At 40.6% G+C, this 24,703-nt stretch overlaps 1 protein-coding gene across 1 annotated transcript in view; it reads right to left on the reverse strand.

The window, feature by feature from the left end:
• The window catches only part of LOC114091369 (collagen alpha-4(VI) chain-like), a 103,710-nt gene that overhangs the window by 71,773 nt on the left and 7,234 nt on the right, over positions 1 to 24,703 (reverse strand). Inside the window, 7 exon segments of the mRNA XM_027933853.2 lie at positions 1,470 to 2,024; positions 2,387 to 3,002; positions 6,375 to 6,955; positions 10,948 to 11,553; positions 12,247 to 12,834; positions 15,058 to 15,660; positions 17,849 to 17,937. Coding sequence (XP_027789654.2) covers positions 1,470 to 2,024; positions 2,387 to 3,002; positions 6,375 to 6,955; positions 10,948 to 11,553; positions 12,247 to 12,834; positions 15,058 to 15,660; positions 17,849 to 17,924 — 3,625 coding nt within the window. The 5' untranslated portion in view covers positions 17,925 to 17,937.

Raw genomic sequence — 24,703 nt, forward strand, 5'->3', positions numbered from 1 at the left:
TATGTCATAGAGCTATATAAAGATTAAATATTTTAATATATAAAAGCCTTTGAAGCAGTCCCTCTCTCTCTCCTCTCTCTCTCTCACACACACACACTCACACACTATTTAAAGGCTAGCTATTCTGATGATAATGTGGCTTGCTGTAAAACCTCACTGCATATGGGTATGAGCTGGAGCTTTCCTTACAAACATTTTCTAGGTCTCTCTTCCCTGGGAAAGAAGAGCAGAAGAATAGAGCCAGGCTGTCAGGAGGAGAAACACCTGTCTCTAGCCATTGTTATTTTAGAAAAAAAGCTTGAGTAGCACATGCCTGTCATCCCAGCAGCTCAGGAAGCTGAGGCAGGAGGATTGCGAGTTCAAAGTCAGCCTCAGCAAAAGGGAGGCACTAAGCAACTCAGTGAGACCTTGTCTCTAAATAAAATACAAAGTAGGGCTGGGGATGTGGCTCAGTGGTTGAGTGCCCCTGGGTTCAATCCCTAGTAGCAAAGTAAAAAGAAAAAGAAAGAAAGCTTGAGGGGGAAAAAACTGGATTGAAAGTGGGATGTGGTGGCACATTCCTGTAATCCCAGCTACTCAGGAGGCTGGGGCAGGAGGATCACAAGTTCTAGGTCAGTCTCAACAACTTAACAAAGACCCTGTTTCAAAATAAAAAATAAAATGCTGCAAATGTAGCTCAGTAATAGAGCACAGTGGATCCAATCCTGAATACCACAGAAAAGGAGAAGAGGAATTAAAGATGACCTTGCCATAACTGAAGCTGATTGGCAACAAAGCAGAGGAACCCTTGTAGAGCACCTCATAGCAAAGGCGGTGTTTTCTAATAGTCCTATTATATATAACTCTTATGCATCAATTTTTCAAAAACCATGTTCAAACACACACCAAAAGAAGACTATGTTCTCTGTTTCATAGGAGAGACTGCCTAAATGATATTGTCTTCTGCTTTATTTTCCTGTTGCCTAACCCTTCAGAGGGTTGTGCTCACACACTCCAGTCTGGTTTATCTTTGCCATAAGGAATAAGAGGAAGAGCTGTGAGGAATTGTGGGGATGGAGTTCTGAGAAGGTTCAGGCCTCTCAAGACCAGAGTGGTTCAGTTGGGGATGCAGCTCAGTGGTAGAGTGTCTGCCTGGGATGCAAGAAGCTCTGGATTTGATCCCTAGCACCACAAATAAAGATATACAACAGTGCTTCCTGCTTTGTGTAGGCACTTATAACTAAATAAGTAGAAAAACATTTTTGAAAAAAACAAAAAGAGACCACTGTAGTGACTATGGAAATAATTAAAATAATCCCCAGGAGAAGGTGAACCACAGTGTCAAGTGCCTAGATCCTAAAAAGTCAACTTCCCATCCACCCCCCCACCCCCCAGTCTACCTGGAAGGATCAAGTTTTACATTAACAGAGCCAACTGGGTTCCTGACACCTATGATGACTTGTGAGTCAAATAATTTCTCTGTCACTCACCTTGTGAATTGCAGACTTTATAAAGAATTTTCTTCTCCAGGTTCTGCAGGGACTCAAATTTCTCTTCATAGTATATGTTATCCCTATCATTCGTAATCTCGAAAAGCTGGGAACTTTTGGCTTCTCCCACCCCAATGGCAAAAATAATTATGTTTCTGTCCCTGAGAGCCTTGGCTGGTATGGCTACATTATCCTGAGAGACCCCATCCGTGATCACAATCAAATATTGAAGAATATTGGGTCTCCCTCCTCTTGAACTGTCAAAAAAAGGCAGAGTGAAGTTCAAGGCTTTCCCCGTGCGGGTACCATCATTCATTTGCTGGACAGCCAAGATGGCTCTGAGAATATCCACCTTTGAGGAATATTGGTTGAGCCTGAATTCTTCCTGAGGGGTTGAGCTGAACTGCAAAAGGCCAATCTGAATTTCATCAGCACTGATATTGGATTGGTTCACCATCCTCTCCATGAATTCCTTCATCTTTTCAAAGTCTTTTGGGGAGATAGATTCTGAACCATCTATCAGGAAGATAATGTCAGCTTTTCTATTCTTACAGGCTGGGAGGAAAAAGAGCAGAACAGAATATTCATTCAGAGTCTGAAACTAATTAATTCCAAGTTCCCAGGGATAGTCTGGGTTAACATACACAACATGAAAAGATTTCAAAGGGAATGGAAGAGGAAGTCAATAAAATTAAATTTCTGTAACTCAACACAGACCATTCTCAAAATAAGAAACAGCTATTTATTTGGTGATGCTATAAAATTTGACCAGCTTGGTTTATTCCAGGTCAGTGTCACTTTAGGATGTCATTACTGACTTGTCAACAGTGAATCACACTTAGAGAATGAAGCCTATTCAAGTAGATTAGACACATATAACTTGAGAAAGAGAAAGTGAAGTAAAAAAAATGTCTTACTCTCTGAGGAGCAGATGTCCTGTACCACTTCTTGTTGGATGGCCTTCAAGGAATCAAATTCATACACAAAAAACACCTTGTCTTTTGCTATTTCCTGAAGCTCAGTAACGTCAGCATCTCTTACTCCAATAGCATAAATGACGACTCCGTCTACCCTCAATCTCTCTGCAGCCTCAGCCACGGGGTCTGAAGATTTGCCATCAGTGATGACTATAAGATATTGAGCCACATTGATTCGGGCTGTGTCTGCAAAGACCCGAGTCATGTTACTCAGGGCCTCCCCAGTCGCAGTACCACCTCCACCCTGCTGGATGTCATCAATGGCTGCCTTCAGCTCTGCCACATTGGTGTACTGGCTGAGGATAAATTTGCTTTTCATTTTGTCTGAGTACTGAACGACTCCAAATCTCACTCTGTCAGGCCCGATCTGAAACATCTTTATCACCTCATTCATGAACACCTTCATTTCAAGAAAATCCTCTGGGCCGATGCTGCCAGACCCATCCATAAGGAAGTAAATATCTGCCTTCTCAATATTCACACAACCTGGGCAATGAGAAGAGGAAACAACCTGTTAGAAGAGAGTCTGAGGTGGGGTATAGTCAAAGCCATGGATCTGATCTCTACCATATTCCCCTAGCACTCATTGTCCCCTGGGTATTCCTTGGCCAAGAGCATGATCAGCCTACATATGAGCAAACCAGAGTGCCTGGGAGAGAAACAGCCTCCAACCAATGTCTGGAAGGGTTTGGATAAATACCCCAGTTCCCTTGCCCTCTGGTGGGATAACTCCAAAGTGAGTTCTACTGTTTCTCTTGAGGACCTACCAGAACTGGGCACCAATTGCCTACAGCAATAGCCTAGAGTTTACTTTTCACTCTCTGTTGGCTGTCTCCCCTTTCCAGTCTATATATTTTTTTCTTTTTCCTCCCTTTCCATTCTTGATATCCCACCCCTTACCAATATCCCTTAAGGTCACCCCCAGATAAATTCCTCACATCCCAATCCTTGTCACAGAGTCTATTTGATCCTACTCACTGAATGCATGAAGTAAATATAACTTGACATTTCACAAATGGGAAAGTTAAGAATAAAAGTTAAAAATTAGCTATGAATCGTCTCCATTTCCATCATCCTGCATCAAACCCAAGTCACTTTTTTTTTTTAAATGCATGGGCAAGAGTGCAACTTTCTGAAATTTAATTTAATTAATTTAAATTAATCTGATTCAAACTAATTTAAAACTTTCAGTTTTAAATGAGCCTAACTTAAACTACTCACTTTGTATTAAGACCTAGATTGCAAAGGCTCCTAGATTTTGACAGCAGGCTTGGCTCCTTCACAGCTGAATTTCCTAATCTGTCAAACAGGATCTCAACTCCTACTCAAGAAACTCATTGTGAGGCATAAGTAAAATCATGTAAACATAACAGAGCTGAGTCCTTAAAAAATTTTATAATTAAAATTATCCAGTGTTTTTTTTAATTTGCTCTTTTTAGTTATACATGACAGTAGAATGTAACATTCTATTTATTTTTGTCATCTAGCAAGTTCCTCAAAAAGAGTGAAACACTTTTCTCCTCACCTTTTTAAGTGAAGTCAGACAGCCTCGTGTTATTCATCTCTGCATTCCCCTGACCCAGAGGAGAACTAAGGTCCTTTCCATGTTCCCTAGCTAAAGGGGAAATGGTCTGAGGTCAGAGTTGATCTCCCCTATTCAGGCCTTTATTTGGGAAGACCTAGGTTCATGCAATATGTGTGACATAACTTACATTAAAAGAAAGAGAGAGAGAGAAAGAGAGAGAGAGAGAGGAGATAGAAATAGACATACAGAAATAGACATACAGCATACAGATGAGAGAGATGAATTTCATCTTAATGAAACTCAAATTTAATTAGTCATCCTATATTTCATCTGGCAACCCTACCTTAGAGGATCACACATTGGAAATGCGGGTGGCTTAGAGGGGTAGAGAGAAAAGTAGTCTGCCCCTGGAGACTAGGGGGTGGGGAAGTTGTGGGAACATAGGGCAGAAACTGGAATATTGCTTGGAGACAGCTATACGGTTGCCTTGGAGTCTGAGAAAAGAACCTCTGTGCAGGAAGAGGTATCTCTCTAGAAGGCAGCATGCAGCAGTGGCCCAAAACAGCTCCACTCTAACCCATTGTGCAGAGGAGTCAAGGGCCCTGAGCACTGCCTGGCATATACATTCTTTTCAGTTTTGGCAAATGAAGGGTTTGGGGGGTTGGGGGAGATTATCTTACCATCTGGATACCACTGGGCATCCACATCTATTACCCACATCATGTGCTTAGCAGGGTGTCACATAAAAAATAGCAAATGACCAATAAATGGTAGATATTATGATCATTATGATCATCCAGGATGGAATTCTGGTAGAAATCATCAATGCTTCTATTTATCTCTGAACTTTCCCCACCAATATCTCCTCTAGACTTAGGGATAATTTTCCCATTTTCAGATTTCTTCTTAGCTGAAGAAAAGAAGTCAGCTCTCAACACTTGATACTGTTTATGACTCAGACTCCTAAAAACAGGGAGTGGACAAGGAAATAAAACTCATCTTTAACAATTTTGTTTCTCATTCCCAGAGAAAAGGACTAAAAATGCAGGTCAAAGAGAAAGATGGAAACTTATTTACATATTTCATATTTCTAGACCTCAGGACAAGTAATCAAGAAATTACAAGATAATTCAGCATTTTTTTTAAACTCAGTAATTTTTTCCCCTGAAGATATAATCACAGCCTTGAATTTTTAAGTCAGATATCTACATGTCAATGATTCTCATTTAAGTCTATGATTCTAATTTGAATTTAAGAAATACCAGCAGAGGTGAGCAAAAATAGAAAAGCAGGCAGATAGCAATAAGGATGTTTATGACAGTGAGGAAGCAGCAAATGGAAATTCAAACTTTAGGCATTTTTACTCCCAACATATACACGTTTTTTTGTTTTGTTTTATTGTTTTAGCTGCATATACAGTAGGAACTCTCCTAACTAACCTAACTAACCTCCACCTAAGTAACTCATCAGATAAATTGCTGCTCTCCTTTCCTTCTGTAAAACATGAATTTGCTCCCACAAAACACTGAGTGCCCAAAGCCTGCTTTGCTCTGTGGAAAATAAGCTAACTACGATAGAGGTGGGTTTGCTCCCAGCCAGTTTATGGCAGTTTTATTATAATTACACAATTAATAAGATATTGTGCAAATCAATAAGACACAATTGTGAATAAAGAGGTTTACTGTATCTATGAAAACCAGATTAAATGCTTAAAAATAATAAAGGTATTTCCAAAAAATTGTTAATATGCTAGGTAGCACTACAAAAGACAGAATATTTGACACCATGAAAACTGGGAAGGATTTCTGTACTTGGATTATCTCAGAAATGGCTAAATTCTCTACTCATTCAAAGGAAACTGAAACCAGAAATTACATGCAATATGCTATTTTATGGTTTACAAAAAAAAAAAATACACAGAAATCCAATATTCAAAGAAGCCTTGGCAATGGGTGTGGTGGCACACTCCTGTAATCCCAGCAGCTGGGGAGGCTGAGACAGGAGGATCATGAGCTCAAAGCCAGCCTCAGCAACGGTGAGGAAGTGAGCAGCTCAGTGAGATTCCGTCTCTAAATAAAATACAAAATAGGGCTGGGGATGTGGCTCAGTGGTTGAGCTCCCCTGAGTTCAATCTCCAGAACCAAAAAAAAAAAAAAAATGTTCACTATTTACTTCATATTCTTAAGAAGAAAAAAAATAAAGACAGAAATTTCTAAGTTTTGGGTTTCTCTCTTTTAACAAATGGACTCTGGAATTTTTTCTCTTCTGTCAGGTAGAGAGGTAGGTACATAGAGCAAGCAGAGTAAAAACTTTGAAAAGAAAAAATTAATCAAATTTGGAAAAGGCCTCCCTACCTTCTCGTAGGGCATAGCCCATCCCAGGAAAGAACGCCTTCTTGCCCACAATCTCAGGGCAGAGCTGGTTCTTAAGCTTGCTTCCCACAACGAAGAGCTGCAAAAAAGATTCAAGGGGGATGGCATGCTTCCAAGGAGGATATGTGGCCATCTTCTCCAGGTCCTTGCTGTCTGAGGCATGCTGGGTACCAACTGCGTAGATGGTCACCCCTGCCCTGCGTAGGTGAGAAGCGGGTCTGGACACATTGTCCTGAGAGAAACCTTCTGTGATGACCACAGCTATCTGCCGCACACCTTGGTGGGATCGGCCACCTTTCTCCTGAATGAAAACTTCATTCCTCAGGAAATCCAAAGCAGCACCAGTCTTTGTCCTTCCTCTTCTTCCCTGGTAAGTTAATTTGTCCAAATGCTCCAAGATTTTGGCTGAACTCTGAAATGTATCCAAGGAAAATTCAAGTCGTGGTTCCTCGCTGTAGAAAACCAAGGCAATTCTCAAGGCATCAGGACGAATGCTTAGAGAGTTGACAGTCGTCTTTAGGAAATTGACAACTTGTTGAAAGTTGGATTGCCTAGCCCTGCTAAATTCCTCGATGAGGAATACTAAGTCAGCTGGGATAGCAGTTGGACATGCTGTAAACAACCAAAACAGAAAGAAGTGTACTTGCATGAGAGCAGAAAAATAAAGACAATATTCACATATAAAGTTATATGTATCTACTACAATAATATTTTGGTTATTATGAATTATAATAATATCCGAACTTCATTCATTTTTGCACTTTGAGTTTTTATTTATTTTCCACAAATTTTTATTGGTGCATTATAATTATATGTAGTAGTGGGATTCACTGTTACATTCATACATACACATGATATAACAATATGATTTGGTCAATGTCATTCCCCAGTATTTCCTCTTTCCTTCCCTTCCTCCCTTCCCACTCCCTTTCCTCTATTCTACTGGTCTCCCTTTGCTTTTCATGAGACACCCCCTCTTCTTTTCCTTTTTCCTCTCTAGCTTCCACTTATAAAAGAATATATGCAACTTTTGACCTTCTGAGTTTGGCTTATTTCACTTAACATAATGCTCTCAAGTTCCATTCATTTTCCTGTGAATGACATAATTTTGTTCTTCTTTATGGCTGAGTAAAACTCCATTGAGTATATATACCATATTTTCTTTATCCATTCATTCATTGACAGACACCTAGGCTGGTTCCCCAGTGGGTATGTATGTATCCCCAGAGTGTGATGACTTTAATTCTTCAGGATAAATAATGAGGAATGATATCGCAGGGTCATTTGGTCTAGTCTTTTGAAAAACCTTCATACTGATTTCCATAGTGGTTGTACTAATTTGCCATCCTGCCAACATTCTCTCCAGCATTTATTAGGGCTTATATTCTTGAAGGCTGCCATTCTAACTGGAGTGAAATGAAATATCAGCAAGCTTTGATTTGCATTTCCCAACTTCATGCACTTTAGAATATAGTGGAAGCCTTTGTTTGACAAAGAACATCACAGGGTTCATGACTATCTCAAAATTCTCACAAGAAAGAATAGTCACATCATTTGCAAACTATGTAAAGATAAGAATATCCACACTAAAGTACTGAAGATCATTTTTCAACTTATCGAAGTGTCTTAGAAGAATTAGTCTAGACTAGTTTTTTTTTTTTTCCTTTGTTTTACTAGTTTCAAGAAGTCTTGGGACAAATTCTCTTTTATAGATCTGAAACTTCCTCCATTTAATAATATTTTTCCTCACTTAATGAAAGTTGGAAATAGCAAAGTGAAACAAATCTGTACACCTTTTTATGATAACTCTCATGTTATTTCAACAGAGGTGATATGAAATGTTATAAGGCCCTGTGAAAAAAAAAATCTTTGTCCAAATATTGGGTTAGCTGACTGTTTTATTTTGGTATAAAAGGACCTCCCCTTCTGCCTGCCTCAAATGGAAGAAGGAAGCATAAACTACCTGCCACTCAGAATTCAGATAACACCCCTCCTATTTAGGGCAATGCCCAATGTAGGGAAGCCCGCCATGTTTACATGTCAATGGGGGTCCATCTGCTTTGATACATGATAAAAGAAATCTACCAAAATGATATATACCAAGGGCTAAAATCGGTGTATGGACAACTGAATATTGTGAAATAGGATCTAGAGAAGGTAAAACAGGGCCACGGAGTAAACTTTTGACTTTCTTTGGTCTCTTGGTGTCCTCTAATTTCCCTTATGGTCCTTTTTTTTATATAAAGAATCAACAATCAACACTGGGTTTTAAGAAAGGGTGTTGTCCCTGGTTTTGACAAATCTTGAGTACTTCCTCTAGAAACTCCAGAAGTCTCGGCTTCTCCCTTCCTTCCCCTAATGATACCAAGTACTATTATTCTCCTTTCAAGTTGTCTCCAGGATTCATCTCTTTCATGATTATCAGAGCCATGGTTGGGCTGGGCCCTGACACTCTCCACATGTGACCAGATGGCGTTTCAGCTTTAAATACTTTCTGGGTCTTAGATGCCACCTAGAACCCAGCATGCCCGCCAAAGGCTCTCTTCAGGACTACTCTTGATCGTGCCACTTTTCCTGCTTAAAAGCCTCCAATTACTTCTGGTGCCTTGGGACCCTGTAATCAGGGCACATCCTACCTAATCTACTCTCATCCCTTAAAGCTCCTAAACGCTCCCTCTGGTCCCAGTTGGTACAGTTTTTCACTTTCTTCCACATTTATTCAGACTATTTCCACTTTCACATCCTTATCAGGAGTGAGAAACCCTTACCTGACTCTTCCCCTTACCAAAAGTGCCCCCTTCCCTTTTCCGCATATATCAAAATAACACCCTACTTAAAGGACCAGTGCAATTCCTTCCTTTTCACGTTCTCCAGTAGGCCTCCCTGTGCTCTAATTCTATTTAATGTAGTACCTATCAGGTTCTTGGCTCCTTGTTACTGTGCTGATTTATGCTCTTCTTGTCTCATATGTGTTCATAAAACTGCAAAGCTCCCAAGCTCCAGATGTTGGGAGGTCAGGGGAGAGGTATAAACAACTTCAGAAAAAGGACAGCTAGGTCCCTTTTGATGTACAAATCAAAGGATCTTCACTAAGAGATAACTTAAGAACTGAAAGGCAAATTTTTTCTTTCTTTTTTTTTTTTTTTTTTTTGGTACTGGATTAACTACAGGGCACTCAGCCACTGAGCCACATCCCCAACCCTATTTTTGTATTTTATTTAGAGACAGGATCTCACTGAGCTACTTAACACTTCACCATTGCTGAGGCTGGCTTTGAACTCACGATCTTTTTGTCTCAGCCTCCCAAACTGCTGAGATTACAGACATGTGCCACTGCACCCAGCCTGAAAGGTAAATTTTGACTGTGGGTATTCCAGGAGGATAGTAGGATGTTCAAAGACAGAGACAGAGGTGGGAAAGCAAGACATATACATGGCAATCTTTTGAATAGTTCAGTTTGGCTGGTGAGTAGAATATGTAAAAAGACTTAGAAGGAGATAAGGCCCAGTGGTTTCCAACCAATAGTGCACGTTTCCTCAGGGACATTTTGAGACTATATGAGGGTGTTTTGGATTGCACAATAATCGGAGATGCTACTGGCTGGAATCAGGGGTGCAACACCTCAGATGATGCCCAGGAAAATCCTGTACTAGGAATGTCCTACCCAAAACACTCATAGCATCTTCCTTCAAATGCCAACCTAAGGAAAGATTTTTTAATCCCTTGGGAAAAGCCTGAATGCTTTTTAATCCTGGAAAATGTATATGGTAACTTGTATTATTGTTCAGAAATATTCAATTCCATGGGGCTTGGTGGTGCACGCCTGTAATCCCAGTGGCTCTGGAGGCTGAGACAGGAGGATCCTGAGTTCAGAGCGAGCCTCAGCAACTTAGTGAGCCCCTGAGCAACTCAGCAAGACCCTGTCTCTATATAAAATATAAAAAGGGATGGACATGTGGTTCAGTGATTAAGCACCCCCCAGGTTCAATCCCTGGTACAAAAATAAATACATAAATAAATAAATATTCATTTCCATGAGAAAAATATACTTTCCCAATCCACTGATGTTAACATAGTCATCTGACTTTCTTTGGCCAATGGAATGTTCATAAATACAAAAGGAGTCTGAAAAGTACTTATGTGATTGTGTTTCTCTCTTGCACCTCTGCAATTACCATGGAAAGAATATGCTCAGACTAGCCTGATGAGCCCAGGAAGATGATGAGAGATACACGGAGAAGAGCCAAGCTTAAATCAGTCAACCCTCAGCCAAATTCCAGGTCTACAAATGAGCCCAGGTGAGATCAGCAAAGTTATCAGTTGGGCCCAGTTAAGATCAACTGGCCCAAATCCGTGAGAATAAATTATTCTTTTTAACCACTGACTTTTCAAATGGTTTGTTATGCAGTGTCGTTATAGCGATCAGAGTTAATTAATACAAGATGTGTATTGGAGGCATCCCAGGCTTCCTTTTCCTATCCACAGATGTCAATACCCCACTACTAAGGAATCCAGAATGCCCCCTTTCTCTGATCCTTCCACAGATTTTCCTCCTAGAGTGTGAGACCTCCCAGTGGCTCACTTAGCCAGGAATCAAGCCTTACCTACTATGGCTTCCTCCGTAGCCTGAGTCCTGAACTCTGGCTCTCCACTCCCTTGGATCACCATACTCACATCCTGTGATATCTGTCTGATTCCATCTTCTCCCTGCACATCATATACAAGCGCTGGGGACCCTATGCCCTCCAGTTCTCCCCTGTCAGCCTGCTGCACACCCACAGACACAACTTTCACGCCCTTCTCCCTCAGTGTCTGCGCAGCATCCCAGGCCTCATCCTCAGATTTGCCGGAGGTAATGACCACTGCGAATTGAGGGATGCCCTGTAGAATCCGACTTCCTGCTGCCTCCTGGAGGAAGGTCTGATGAAGGTACCACAGAGCTTTGCCCGTCCTCCTGGAGCCACCTCGGAGCACAAAGCGCTCACGGATGTGAGACATCATCTCATTCTGGGTCTTGTAGGTATTGAACAAAAACTCAGTGTGACCTTGGTCACCATACTGAGCCAGTCCAATCTGGTACTTGTCCCTGCCAACCTCCAGCATGCTAACCGTTCTGGCGATGAAATTCCGCATCCACTGGAAACTGGCCCTTGATGTTTCCTGGGAGGTGTCCACAAGAAAGACCACATCTGCATAGGCCTTAGTGTATTCTGAAAGTAAAGAAAGGAGGAAGAGGGGAAGACATAGAGGAGAAAGTGAATCAAATCAAGCTCTTGTGAAAATTTCACACAAGGATGGTTTTGTGTGGCCCATGTGAGAAGGAGCGGTGCTGCATCTACACAATATTTATATATATATTGTGCATTCCCCCCTTCTCTGTATGGATCTTTCACAAGGCTCTCTATTTTCTGCTTTATTAGAACCTTTCCATTGTTCTTTTTCAACCAATGGAGCAAGCATTAGAAACTGACCATTACTAAATAGTTAATCTGTATTAAAGCTTTTTATATACTATTGATTTTAGTCCTCATAGATCATTCTTCTGGGCAAGTACTATTATCTTCATTGTGCAGGTGAGGAAACTGACGAGGTGAAACTGCTGTTGATGCTTACATAACTGAAATATGGTAAATGAAAGATTAAAAAGCAGCCACTCTGGACTCTAAAACCCATGCTGTTTCCTCTGAACATGGTAGAATGTTCTTTTCTTCTTTTCTACTTATGAGAACTCCATCTATCTTTCAAATCCAACCCAGACACCCCTTCCTTTAGGAAGTCTCCCCAGATTCCTCACAGATAATAGACATTCCTTCTCCTGCCCTCCCATGATGCCCAGGATATGTTGGCTCATATTAAAGTTAAGCGGTTTGGTTGTAATGTTAGGTTTTGACACAGTTTCTCACCTTTTATCTTACCCTCCACTGCTGAGCACAGAGTCTGAAGAAGGCTTCCTGAGAATTCCTGCAGGATGTTGAAGTTTTCCGTATTGAAGAGAAACTTCTCATATGGCTCACTGGCTATTTTTTGTAATTCCTGGACATCCTGAACATTGACTCCTACCACATATACAATAACTCCATCTTCTTTCAACTGGTCAGCTGCATCCTGAACTTCATCATTTGACTCCCCATCTGTCACCAGGATAACTATCTGAGGAACCCTGTCCTTGGCCCGGCTGCCACCCGACTCAGTCAAGCAGTTGGTCCGGATAAATTCCAAGGCACTCCCTGTGTTTGTGCCTCCTGTGCGGTAGGGAAGATTCTGGATATGTTCCAGGACCACGCTCTTCAGAGGGTACTGGTTCAGCTGAAAGGCTGGGTAGATATTGTCATTATATTGGGCGAGTGCCACCTGGACCCGGTCACTGCTGATGTCAAGCCCCAAGACAATGGAGTAAAGGAAGTTCTTGACTTTCTGGAAATTCTGGGGTCCAATGCTAGTAGAGCTGTCCACTAGGAACACAATGTCTGCTAGGGCTACTTCTCTGCAAGCTGCAAAAGAGAGAGAAAAAGGCATGGGGGTCACTGGGTCTTTACTCAAAATACTGAGAATCAATGGTGCTAAGTGGTGCACAGAAAGGAATTGTAATAGCAGGCAGCTGATACTAAGTGGTCCCCAGTGTGCTCAGAGTGACATCACTTTCCTCCACTCCATAATCTTCCAGTACTTCAGACCTGTTCTACTGATAACTTCCGACATTGAAATCCACTTGGATGATCCCTTGAATCTTATTAAAAAAGGAAAACACTTGTGTAAATTTAGCATCAGGCTGAAAAATGAACTTTCTGGTCAGAATAAGCCATCAGCCTCCTATTCTGTCACAAAAGGAAGGTGCTAGCATCAGCAGGGCAGAAAACTGGAACATGTTCCATGTTCCTTGATATGTATCATCGCTGTGCTACCACTTAGCAGTTTTGTGACCTGTTTATCACTAAGACTTAATTTTCTTCTCTGAATTTTTTATAGTAGACCTCAGACTCTTATGGGATTGTTTGGAGGATAAAATAAGATAGTCTACAATAGTAGACAATATCTGTGCTCCTCCCAGTTCCTTTTGGGTTACTTTTACTATTTCTGTGCACTGCTCTTTGGAAGGTTCCCTCCAGCCTTTGGAACTTCTTCACTCACAATTTAAATTTAAAAAAAAAAAGGCCAGATCTTTGCTTGACCCAGATTCAGGGTCAATACACCTCTGAGGCATCATCTACATTTTTTGAGTTCCCCTCCAGTATCAGGTTGAAACTGCTCTTTATGAAACTTTTGCCTGAGATCACACCCTTCCCTACATTCTTCTATTTCTCTGTTCCCCCAAACCCAGTATCCTTGCTTGTGACACACCACATGTATCCAAATCCTTGTCTCAGGCTCTACTTCTGAGAACACTACCTCACACACCTGCTGTAAAAGACCTGGGATTGATTAAAAGACCTAGCTCTGTCCTGCATGTCTTGTGCTACCCTTTGGCCTGTTTTCTCATTTGAAAAATGCAAATAATGATACTCATTACCTACATATCCAACAAAGTTGGGATGATGGATCAGTCAGATGAGCAAAATAAACAAGTTTTGAAAACTACAGAGCACCAAGCAAATGGTAGTTATTATTAATATGTTTACAAAACCTCTTTGTAAACCTTAAAGTGCTATAGAAAAATAAGACATATAATATTTATTTGGTCATGCAAATGCAGAACTACAACCTCATACTTCTGCATCAAAGAGTCCAAAGTGTCACCTACTCTATACAATATACCAAAATAATGAATAAATAAGGAAGGCTCCATCCTCTTGTGGGTGTTGATGGAACACACAAGCAATTTTCTCTTTCTCTGCTCAAAGTATAATAAAGCAAAGTATGCTTTATTATGGGAGCTTGGTAATTAACTTATAAAGAATTTTCTCCAGCTTATGTCCCATCTCCAATAGAAGTACAAAGCAGATGAAAGGTACATCATCAACACAGGTAATGACAGGTAGTACTAGGAAATGCTTATGGGCACTTCTGGTTGCCTATACACCGTGCTAAACACTTTTCTTGCACAATTTTGTTTAATGCTTTCAATAACTCTCTAAGACAGAAAGTTTCATCCCAGAAAGAAAATTTAGATTCAGAGAGATTAAGTTACTTGTCCAAGATAACACACTTGGAAAGTAGAGAACTAGCCAGGCATGATGATGCCCACCTCGGGAGACTAAGGCAGGAGGACTGCAAGTTCAAGTCCAGCCTCAGCAACTCAACAAGATGCTGTCTCAAAATTAAAATACAAATAAATAAAAAGGACTAAGGATATAACTCAGTGGTAAAACATCCTGGGTTCAATCTCTACTTTAAAAAAAAAAAAAAGGTAGAATGCAGAGAACTAGAATTTGAACCCAGATCTTTCCTTTCCCTAATTTTTTTTCTCTTAACCAGTATATTATACCAAACACTGGCAGTGAAATATGCACACTTTCTGGGAAAACTCTCCTATTCTGCACTCACATCCAAACAATATGGGTAAGTTAAGCTAAGAATAACAATATCATTCTAGAATCAAATAATACTACATCCTTATGTCAATATACTAATGACTTAATGAAATTTTAATTTCAAAATTAAACATGCACACATATGGAAAATAAGAAGAGAAAGAGAGATGAATAAGAGCTAATGCTTTGAGTTTTGTGACATTCAAATTTTAAAAAAAAAGGGGGGAGAGGGAGAAGTTTGTGTACCTGGAGATACAGGGTCAACAGGTTGAGCTGCCTTTGCCAAAGTATCACACAGCTCAGGCTGCAGCTTCTGGGCAAGACTGACCAGGCCAGAGACTCTGGGAACAAAGGAGATAAATTTCTCCTTGGGACTACTTGCAATCTCCCTGAGCTCTGCCCGAGCTGCATTTCCAATGCCAACTGCATAAAGTAGGATGCCTGCCTTCTTAAATGCCTCAGCAGGTTCACGAATATGGTCCTCAGCCTGGCCACTGCTGACGACCACGGCGACCTGGGGTACCCCTTGGCTTGCGCGGCTCCCGGCTCCCTCCTGGAAGTGGTGATCCAGAATGAACTGCAAAGCCAGGCCCAACTTGTTTCCCCCAGACTTAAACTGAAGCCTCTGAATGTGTCTCAACACATCGACTTTGCGGTGGTAGGTGGAAAGCAGGAACTCTGAGTGGGGTGCATCGCTGTACTGGGCCAGACCCACCCGGATGGTCTCTCTGCTGACATTAAAGCTGTTAACCAGGATGTTCAAGAAGTTCCGCACACTGCGGGCATATTGGGGGTTGTTGCTGGCGTCCACCAGAAATACCACATCTCCCACAGAGGCCTTCCTGCAGACTGAGAAAGAGATGCTTTAAGATAAAATATTATAAGTTGACATCTACTGGCTGGAAGTCCATCTCTCCCAATGCAGTGCCTTACCCCCCACAAGTCCAATGGATGCCGGTATGCATACAGCCCGAGATACACAATCATCTCCTCTGATTCCTTGTAGCTGCCCATCTAGTCCCCTGCCACCCTTCGTTCCTTTCTGACAGACATTTGACCCTTCAATCAGATTCCTTTTCCTGGCTCTCCACACATCCCTTGAACTTAATAAAAAAAAAATTTAAAACATAAAAATAAAAATAACAGCTTTCTAAGAGTAGTGAGCACTGCTGGTGCCCACCTAGATCCTCTTTATTGGCTGGCACACCTATTCTCCCAGCTGCTGCCAGGGCTACAGCTAACTGCCCACATCGTGAGAAGAAAGGAAGGAGGGAGGGCAGGAAGGGAGAGCACTTATAAGGCTGGAAATCTTGAACAGCAATGAAAACATAGGAATCAAAATTTTAGAGCTGAAAATAATCCTGTGAGATTATCCATGCAATGTTTGCAGCCACAAGGCACATGTGACCACTGAGCACTTAAAATGTTGCTAGTATGAGCCAGAAACTACATGTTACATTTTACTTCATTTTAATTTGTTTTGATTTAAGCAGGCAATGCAGCTAATAGTCACTGCGTTGGACAGCACAAGCATAGAATAAGCAATCTAATTTTCTCAAGTCACAAAGAAAGAAAATAAGACCTGAAAAGGAAAAACTCAACTGTAAATCCAAAGAGCTAGATAAAAGCCAGGTCTCCTAACATCTAGTCCATATCCTGAAAGTTAAATTAAAAATCCATGTTTCAGGAGTTGGGGTTGTGGCTCAGTGGTAGAGCACTTGCCTAAAACATGCTCTAGGCATAAAAATAAATAAATAAAATAAAGGTATTGTGTCCATCTAAAATATATCAAAAAATATCCACGTTTCAAGCTAGTAGTTGGCACACGCCTGCAATCGATGTGGGAGAATTGGGAGACTAAGGCAAGAGGATCAAAAGTTTAAGGTCAGACTCAGCAACTTAGGGACACCCTGTCTCAAAATAAAACAAAAAGGGCTGAGAATGTAGCTCAGCGGTGGAGCATTTGCCTAGCAATTGCAAGGCCCTGGGTTCAATCCTCAGAACCAAAGCAGGGGCGGGGGAATTCATGTTTTAGAAAAGTAAAGACCAAATGAGAGCTTAGACAGAGAAGGACTGGAGGAAGTTGGTCTAATCCAATCCAGAGACAATAATCCACCTGTCACTTCTGGAGAATTAAGCTTTGACCCTTCAATCAGATTCCTTTGCAATCTTGTTGGGAAAAAATAACTCAGTGACTGTTCTAGGGCTGGCTTACTGGTTTGTCCCTGAAACAACTCTTTCAGGATCAGTCAAATGCAGGCTATGAAGTGTTTCCCTGGCCTCTCCAAGCAGAAGAAATCTCCCAGCTGTAGGAATATTTCTCAGACAAGTATTGGTTCCATCATGTGCAACTACCAGGAGGATTACATTTTCATACCTCGTAACTTTCTTAAGCCCTCCATTAGTTCTTTGTAGTTTTAGGATTTTGAAACATTATAAGACGACTACCACCACTTCTCTTCACAGGGATGGGAGCCAGGGACAAAGGGAAAATTTAGAGAGCTTCATGTTTTTTTTTTCCCCAACAAATAACAGTCTATGTAATTATATTTGAATACTTAAACCTCATAGTGTCTCACAGGGGCTTCAGGCTATTCAAACAATCTTCTCTTGATATGACTTTCATCTTGAAAGTCTCAACACTGTTAAAATGACTACAAAAAATTGTAGCAGTGTCACCAATATTCAGTGAAGCTATCCATCTCATGATGACAATTATCCCCTTGGAACAGCTCTGCCATAGAAACAAAGCAGAATGCAGAACAGGCCCTTTTTACAAAAGCACTTCAGAGCCTGATAATACATTCTGAAGTATGGCACTTTTAATATCCCTTTTTTTGTCATTTGAGATTAAGTATTGAAAAAAAATCAAGTACCCATCATTTAACAAAAGCTCCCAGATTCTGACTAAATTCTCCTTCAATGAATTGATTCCCCTTTTCTAAGTATGAAGGTCCTAAAATATTTTCTAAGATTGTCAAGAACACCAGGTTCCTGGCAAGGTAATCATTTGATCTTAAAGAATCCCATGCATTACCAATCCTCTGTGCTCTGATGAAGTCAAACCTAGCTGCAAGAAAGATGGTGGCCAAAAACATCTTCCAAGTCTCCATTGTAGATGCAACCCTAGAAAGAAAAAGAAACCCTGTGATTTAAAATCGTGCCTTCTTACACTAAAAAGGAGTGTCTCACATTGCATGTAAATTATATCTCAATAACATTATTTTTTAAAAGAACAATTAAACCAAGGCTGAATGTTTTCTTTGATATGAGGATGTTGACTCATAATGGTGATTGGTGGGTGGGAGCATGGGAGGAATGGATGAACTTTAGATAGGGCAAAGGGAGAGAGGGGAAAGAAGGGAAAAGCAGGTAGGAATGATGGTGGAATGAGTTAGACATCATTACCCTAAGTACGAATGGTGTGAAAATACTTTGTGTACAATCAGTGTCTTGAAAAATTGTGCTCTATATGTGCAATATGAAATGAATTGCATTCTGCCATCATGTATAACAAAATAGAATAAATAAAAGAAAAAGAAGAACAATTAAACCCCCAAACCAACAGATGCTTTTTGAGAATAAAGGAAGCTGGATACAGTGGCACGTGCCTATAATCCCAGTGGTTTGAGAGGCTGAGGTAGGAGGATCACGAGTTCAAAACCAGTCTCAGCAACTTAGTGAGGCACATAGCAAGACAGCAAGACCCTATCTCTAAACAAAGTATAAAAAAGAGCTGGGGACATGGCTCAGTGGTCGAGTGTCCCTGAGTTCAATCTCTGGTACCCCCCCCAAAAAAAAAAAAACTAAAATAAAATATTAAAAGGATGGACTGTAAATTAGCTCACTGGTAAAATGCCCTGGGGTTCAATCCTTTGTACCAAAAATAAATAAATAAGAAGGAAATGTTGCCACTTTGTTTCAGTTGTGCAAGGAAACTGGTCTTGTTGATCTGACTCAGGAAGAATTCTATAAACACCCACAGTGTACACCTCAGATTTGTCTATTGAAAGTTGTCCAGATGTGGCTATAAAAGGAGGAAAGCATACAGGGCATGGGATACAACTTCTGTTTCACATGCTGAATTCACTTGGTGGAACATAAACATGTCTCAATGATTTTGCTTGCATTTTTATACAAGAGTTTGATGACCTGATAAACATTTGTAGCATGCAAAAAATATTCAAATATCTCAGGAGCACATCTGCCTGATTAAATCAGCACAGCCCAAAAACATTTTATAAACTCCCAGCAGAAGCAGAACATGACCACCCTTTCCCCTAAGTGAATTCATATCCAAAGCACACATTAAAATCATCTGTTCTCGATTCCATTTCTACTTTTTCACTCTACGAAAGTACCTTTGTTTAAAAATAAGAAAAACATAGTAGTCACATTGAACGAGGGGTCCAAGTGGGCAGGGGATACTTCATCTTTTCATTCTTAGCTATCCAGTTGCACATATAGAACTCTTGGAGAGAAACTACCTGAATTTGAACCTCAGATCTACTACTCAATAATGGTTCTTGGGCAAATTGTTTCATTTCTCTGTGCCTCAGTTTCCCCAAATACACCTACCTCGTGGTGTCATCAGGATTCAGTGAGTTCATTAATACTTAACCCAGGCCTGTTTGTTTAACAAACAAAAGAGGAAGAACTCTTTTGTTTGTTAAATAATATAATAATCTTCTTGGAACTTCATGATATAAAATTTAAAAAGAATTTTCCCTAACTTGAAACTCTAGAGTCTGTAGAAATAGAGGAACTGATATTTGCCTAAGTATTAATGAAATAATTTTTGCATAATTTGTATGATTTGATTTAATTCATTCACTTAATTTTTGCTCTTTGTTTGCTGTTTTGTAAGTTACTCTGCTAATATCTTCATATTTCTCACCTCAAACCTGGAAGAAGCCAGCAGATCAGGCATTACTGTGCTCATTTTGTTGATGGAAATAGAAGAAATTGGGTGCAAGAAAGGTTAAGGAGTATACCAGAACTACACAGCTATGGGCTGCCAAGACCTGCCCACACCCCCCAGGTGACTTGATTACAGGTCCAGTGCCTGAATGGACATCAAACATCTGCTTCAGACCCTTCAGTGAAAATCTTCAAGTCAAGACTTGTCATTCAACTTTGGAGTCTACTTTATGTCAAATAAAGACCTGGGAGAAATTTAGCCTGGGGTAAAAATGTAAACTGAAGATCCAAGTTCTTTTATCAGTTAGATCTAAAAGGAGCAACATTTTTTTCCAAACTCTGTGTTAGGTACTGCAGGGAATAGAATTCTAAATGGCTCATTTATGCTTAGAGCACTGAATGATATATTTGGGGAGAAAAATTTTACTATACCAGAAACAATTTAAAAAATTGGTAAATGTTAAAGAACATTTCTTTAAACATATCAAGAGTTTAAGCAAGAATCTCTATAGTATTCACATCCATTTCAGCCTTGGGCTCTTCAGATGGAATATTATGTGGAAATAACCATCACTGTGCCCAGAAATACCAGATACCAACAACTGAGTTCCACTTTCCACAAAGTGGTATGGCTGCCCTGCTTCCCTAAAGACCCGGATCTACTGTTCATGCTCAATTTACTCCTTAAGAATGATTCAAAGATATGAGGCAACCACATCTTTTTCATTGTTTATAGCCCTCACCAAAAAAAAAAACAGAGTGAAAAGACTTGACTTCAAAGGCAGCCCTTAGGCTTTGGCTCTGGTTTCAGCTTGGCCATTTGCTCTGTAAATTTGAACAAGCCATTTCATCTTTCAGGGTTTATGTGATGGCTCTTGAAGTCTTACAGTTGATTTGAGCAACCAACTCTATTGACTACTATGTTATAAACATTCCCCCAAAGGGCTGGTCCAGTGATTTTCCAATGAACAAATATGATACAGTTAGACTTCTCTGTTCCTCAGTGTTTTGTCTGTGTGTGTGTTTGTTTGAGGTATTTGGAGATCGAACCCAAGGCCTCCCACTTTCAAGGCAAGAACTCTGCCTCTGAGCTACATCCCCAGCCCTTTTGGTGTTTTTAGTTTTGTGTGTTGTTTTGTTTTGTTTTGTTTTTAATTCTGAGACAGGGTCTCACTAACTTTGCCCAAGCTAGCTTCAAATTTGCAATCCTAGCTCAACCTCTTGAATAACTGGATTACAAGCAAGTAGACACTGTGCTCAGCTTCCGCTCCTCATTTTCGACATAATCCTCCCCTTAACACCTTCTCTGGAAGTCAGATAAGTAATTTAAGGGAAGATATTTTAAAAACTTTAAATATCCAATCCTTGGCCAGGCGCAGTGGCACACACCTGTAATTCCACCAGTTCAGGAGGCTGAGGCAGGAGGATCAAGAGTTCAAAGCCAGCCTCAGCAACAGTGAGGTGCTAAGCAATTCAGTGAAACCATGTCTCTTAATAAAATACAAAATAAGGCTGGGGATATGGCTCAGTGGTTGAGGGCCCCTGAGTTCAATCCCCAGTACCCCCCCAAAAAAAATCCAATCCTCACCTGACATGGTGGCACACACATGTGATCCCAGGAACTCGGAAAGCTGAGGCAGGAGGATCACAAGTTCAAGGCCAGCCTGGACAATTCAGTGAGGCCCTAAGCAACTTAGTGAAACCTTGTCTCAAAATAAACAAATCAAAAGGACTAGGGGTATAGTTCCGCGGTAAGCACCCTGGGGTCAAGCCCAGTACCAAATATAAATAAATATTCAACTCCCAATAAGTTTTCACCTCATGGTAAATAAATTATTATATGTCTCTTAAATAACAAACTGTTTTAGTGAATTAAGGACTGTATGAGGGTACAGATCTTGGGAGTTTGAAAGTGCCAAGAAAAATGATCCAAAATAAATTCATGCACCATCATTATTTTTTTATTGTAATAAATTTTTGAAAAACTCAGGATAATAAAGTTAAATAAACCAGGTGCACTCATATAATCCCAGCAACTCAGGAGGCTGAGACAGGAGGATCACAAGTTCAAGGCCAGCCTGGACAACTTAGTAAGACCCTATCTCAAAATAAAAAAGAACTGAGGATATAGCTCAGTGGTTAAGCACCCCTGGGTTCAATCCTTGGTACCAAAAAAAAAAAGAAAAGAAAAGAAAAAAGAGGGAGAGAGATACTCTGGTACATTATGTGACAAAGGGCTTCAATGCCAGCCATGTACTCTTAAATGTACAGAAAAATTTATAATAATTCATAGAGAAAGTGAGAGAGAGAAACACGGCATTGAAATATTCTTGCAACTTTTTTCCTCAGCAGTGTTTATTGTTTGCCACACAATATGTCAGGCACCGATTAAAAGAAACCATGTTTTTTACCTCAGCAAATTCAGAGTCCAATGGAGAAAGAGATAAATTGCAATATTGTGGGAGGAGCAGAATGATAGAGAAATCTTTGCAAGGTGCAGAGAAACAAGGTGTGTGAGTGTCTCTCTTCACCTGAGTGATGAATTCGCAGAGCAGATGATGCTGAAGGTAAGAGTCGAAGGAAGAGCAGAAATCTGCAGGTGAGAACTAGGGATGTGGTAGAGTGCTTGCCTAGAATGCCTGAAGCACTGGGATCAATCCCCTGCACCACTACAAAAAGAAAAGAAATTTTCTGGAGAGCAGGCAGAGAAAGGAAGTTCCAAAGAAGAGCATGTGCAAGGACACAAGAGAGACACTAGATGGCCCTGAGAGAGCCTGCTTAATCACAGCCTCAGGACCTAAGGTTGTGAAGAGGTGGGACATTTGTGACGCCATCATCGGTGCTCCCACATCTGTACTATCTAAACTCTTAGGACATTGTCAGTCTCTGAGAGACTTTTGGTTTTCTATAATTCCTAAGCCGAGAAGGTGGGCTAGAAGAGGGAACCCAGGCAGAATTTTTCAGTCTTCAACCATAAACCTTAACTTCATTCATTTAAATCAGCAGTGTTTTTTATGCCACACACCTTCAAGGTTTTTGTTCTCCCTCTGTGAACTCAGCTATAAAATGAAAATCCTCCACTTCTAATGTTCTGTGTCAGTGGCTTTTAAACTTGAGTGTTGCACCAGGCATGGTGGCGCAAACCTGTAATCCCAATGACTCAGGAAGCGGAGGCGGGAGGATCACAAGTCCAAGACCAACCTCAGTAACTTTAGAGAGGCCCTGTCTCGAAAGAGTTGGGGATATGGCTCAACAGTAAAGTTCCTCTGGGTTAAATCCCCAGTACCAGAGGAAAAAGATTAAAAAAAAAAAAAAAAAAAAAAAACTGAGTGTTTCATCTGAATCGATTAGAAGACTGGGGATATAGCTCAGTCAGTACAGTGTCTGCCCTGCATGCACAAGGCCCTGGGTTCAATCCCCAGCACCAAAAAAAAAGCAATCAGAACCCAGAGTTTCTGATTCAGTAAGTCCAAGAATTCTTGGCACCCAAGAATTTTCATGATGAGCTAATCCAAGGGAACATATTATTAAAACATTCTTCTATGCACTTGCCTTCAATGGCATTTCTAGTTCACACAGAGAAAGGCAAGTGTCTATTATCAACGAAATGGAGAAAGGAAAGAAAAAAATAATTTTTAAATGTTTTCTTTGGATATACACAGCTGAGGTAATCAGAAGCTTCAAAATATTTGGATGAAATAAACAATGCAAAAATGTGAAAAAATAATTCTAATAGATTTTTTCCATTTTCTTTCCATTCATACTTCATTATCTGTAAGTTTGTTTGGTTTTTGTGTTTTGAGGGTTTTTTCCTCTGGACTTTCAGATTCCTTATAAGAAAGACTTGCAGTGTACCACATCTGGACAGGAAGCTCCAGAAGGCAAACAATTGGGGGACATGAACAGACTTTTCTGTACACATCATGTCAAAATCCAAACAGCATGCTTGAAAGTAAGAACAAGACTAAAGTTTAGCTTTAACCTATTTTATAAACATTACCATTTGCTTTCTGTGCCCATTCATAAATCTTATGATGGTTTGGATATATATACAATTTTGTTGTAAAATATTTGAGGGAAGCTATGTCAAACATTTCAATGACAATTAATGTCTCATTAGGCTAAAGAAGAAGAAGAAGAAGAAGAAGAAGACAACGACGACACAGATCTTGGAGCTTTCCTCCAGCAAGGGACAAGGATTGCAATGCCAGAGTTTAGCATAACTGTTTGCAAAGCAATAAACTGGTGCTAATGGCCATGATATTCTAATCAGCCATGGTAATTAAAATATTGGCACACAATTAATTTGTGAGAAGTTTAAAATTTTGGAACAAAAAAGAATCATGGTTTGTAATTATCCTAGGCTCTCTTTATATCCTGACTTCTCTGGTTCCTCATATTGCCTGGCTCATCCATCATTTATGCCATTTGCTGAAAGTAACATCGGCAAGCTGGCCAACTAGAAGTGCCCAATCCTCAGCCCTACCCCCACAGAAAGGACCCAAACAATGAATAAACAACTATATTTTTACAAGGGTGACTAAAAGACAGTGCTGGAGTATAGCAGGAGTGGCAGAAATCCCATAGAGTACAGAAACTCAAGATGGCCACACAGAGAAGGGAACGAAGCACCTTGCCTCTGCCACCCCGTCTCCCCAAGTCAAGATCAGTTTGAACCAGGACAGACCTCTCTGAAGGGAAAAAGTAAACAGGAGGGCCCAGTGGCCCCAATCACTGCACAGACACAGTCTTTACTTCTGGAGAATCCTGCACTCTGTACAGGCCTTGAACTCAGCCTGGTGGGCCACCTGGAATTCCTGAGGTTGCACTACTCCAGGGAAAGAGTCTAAATTGCCCCCCACTGTGCATGACCCAAGCTCCTACTATGCTGTGCGCCATCTTGTAACTGGAGCCAGTGCTAGAATGTGTCCTGTTCCAGGGTCTAAGAGCCACTGCATCCCTCATCGCTAAG

Source organism: Marmota flaviventris, chromosome 8, assembly GCF_047511675.1.
Source record: "Marmota flaviventris isolate mMarFla1 chromosome 8, mMarFla1.hap1, whole genome shotgun sequence".
Lineage (NCBI taxonomy): Eukaryota > Metazoa > Chordata > Mammalia > Rodentia > Sciuridae > Marmota > Marmota flaviventris.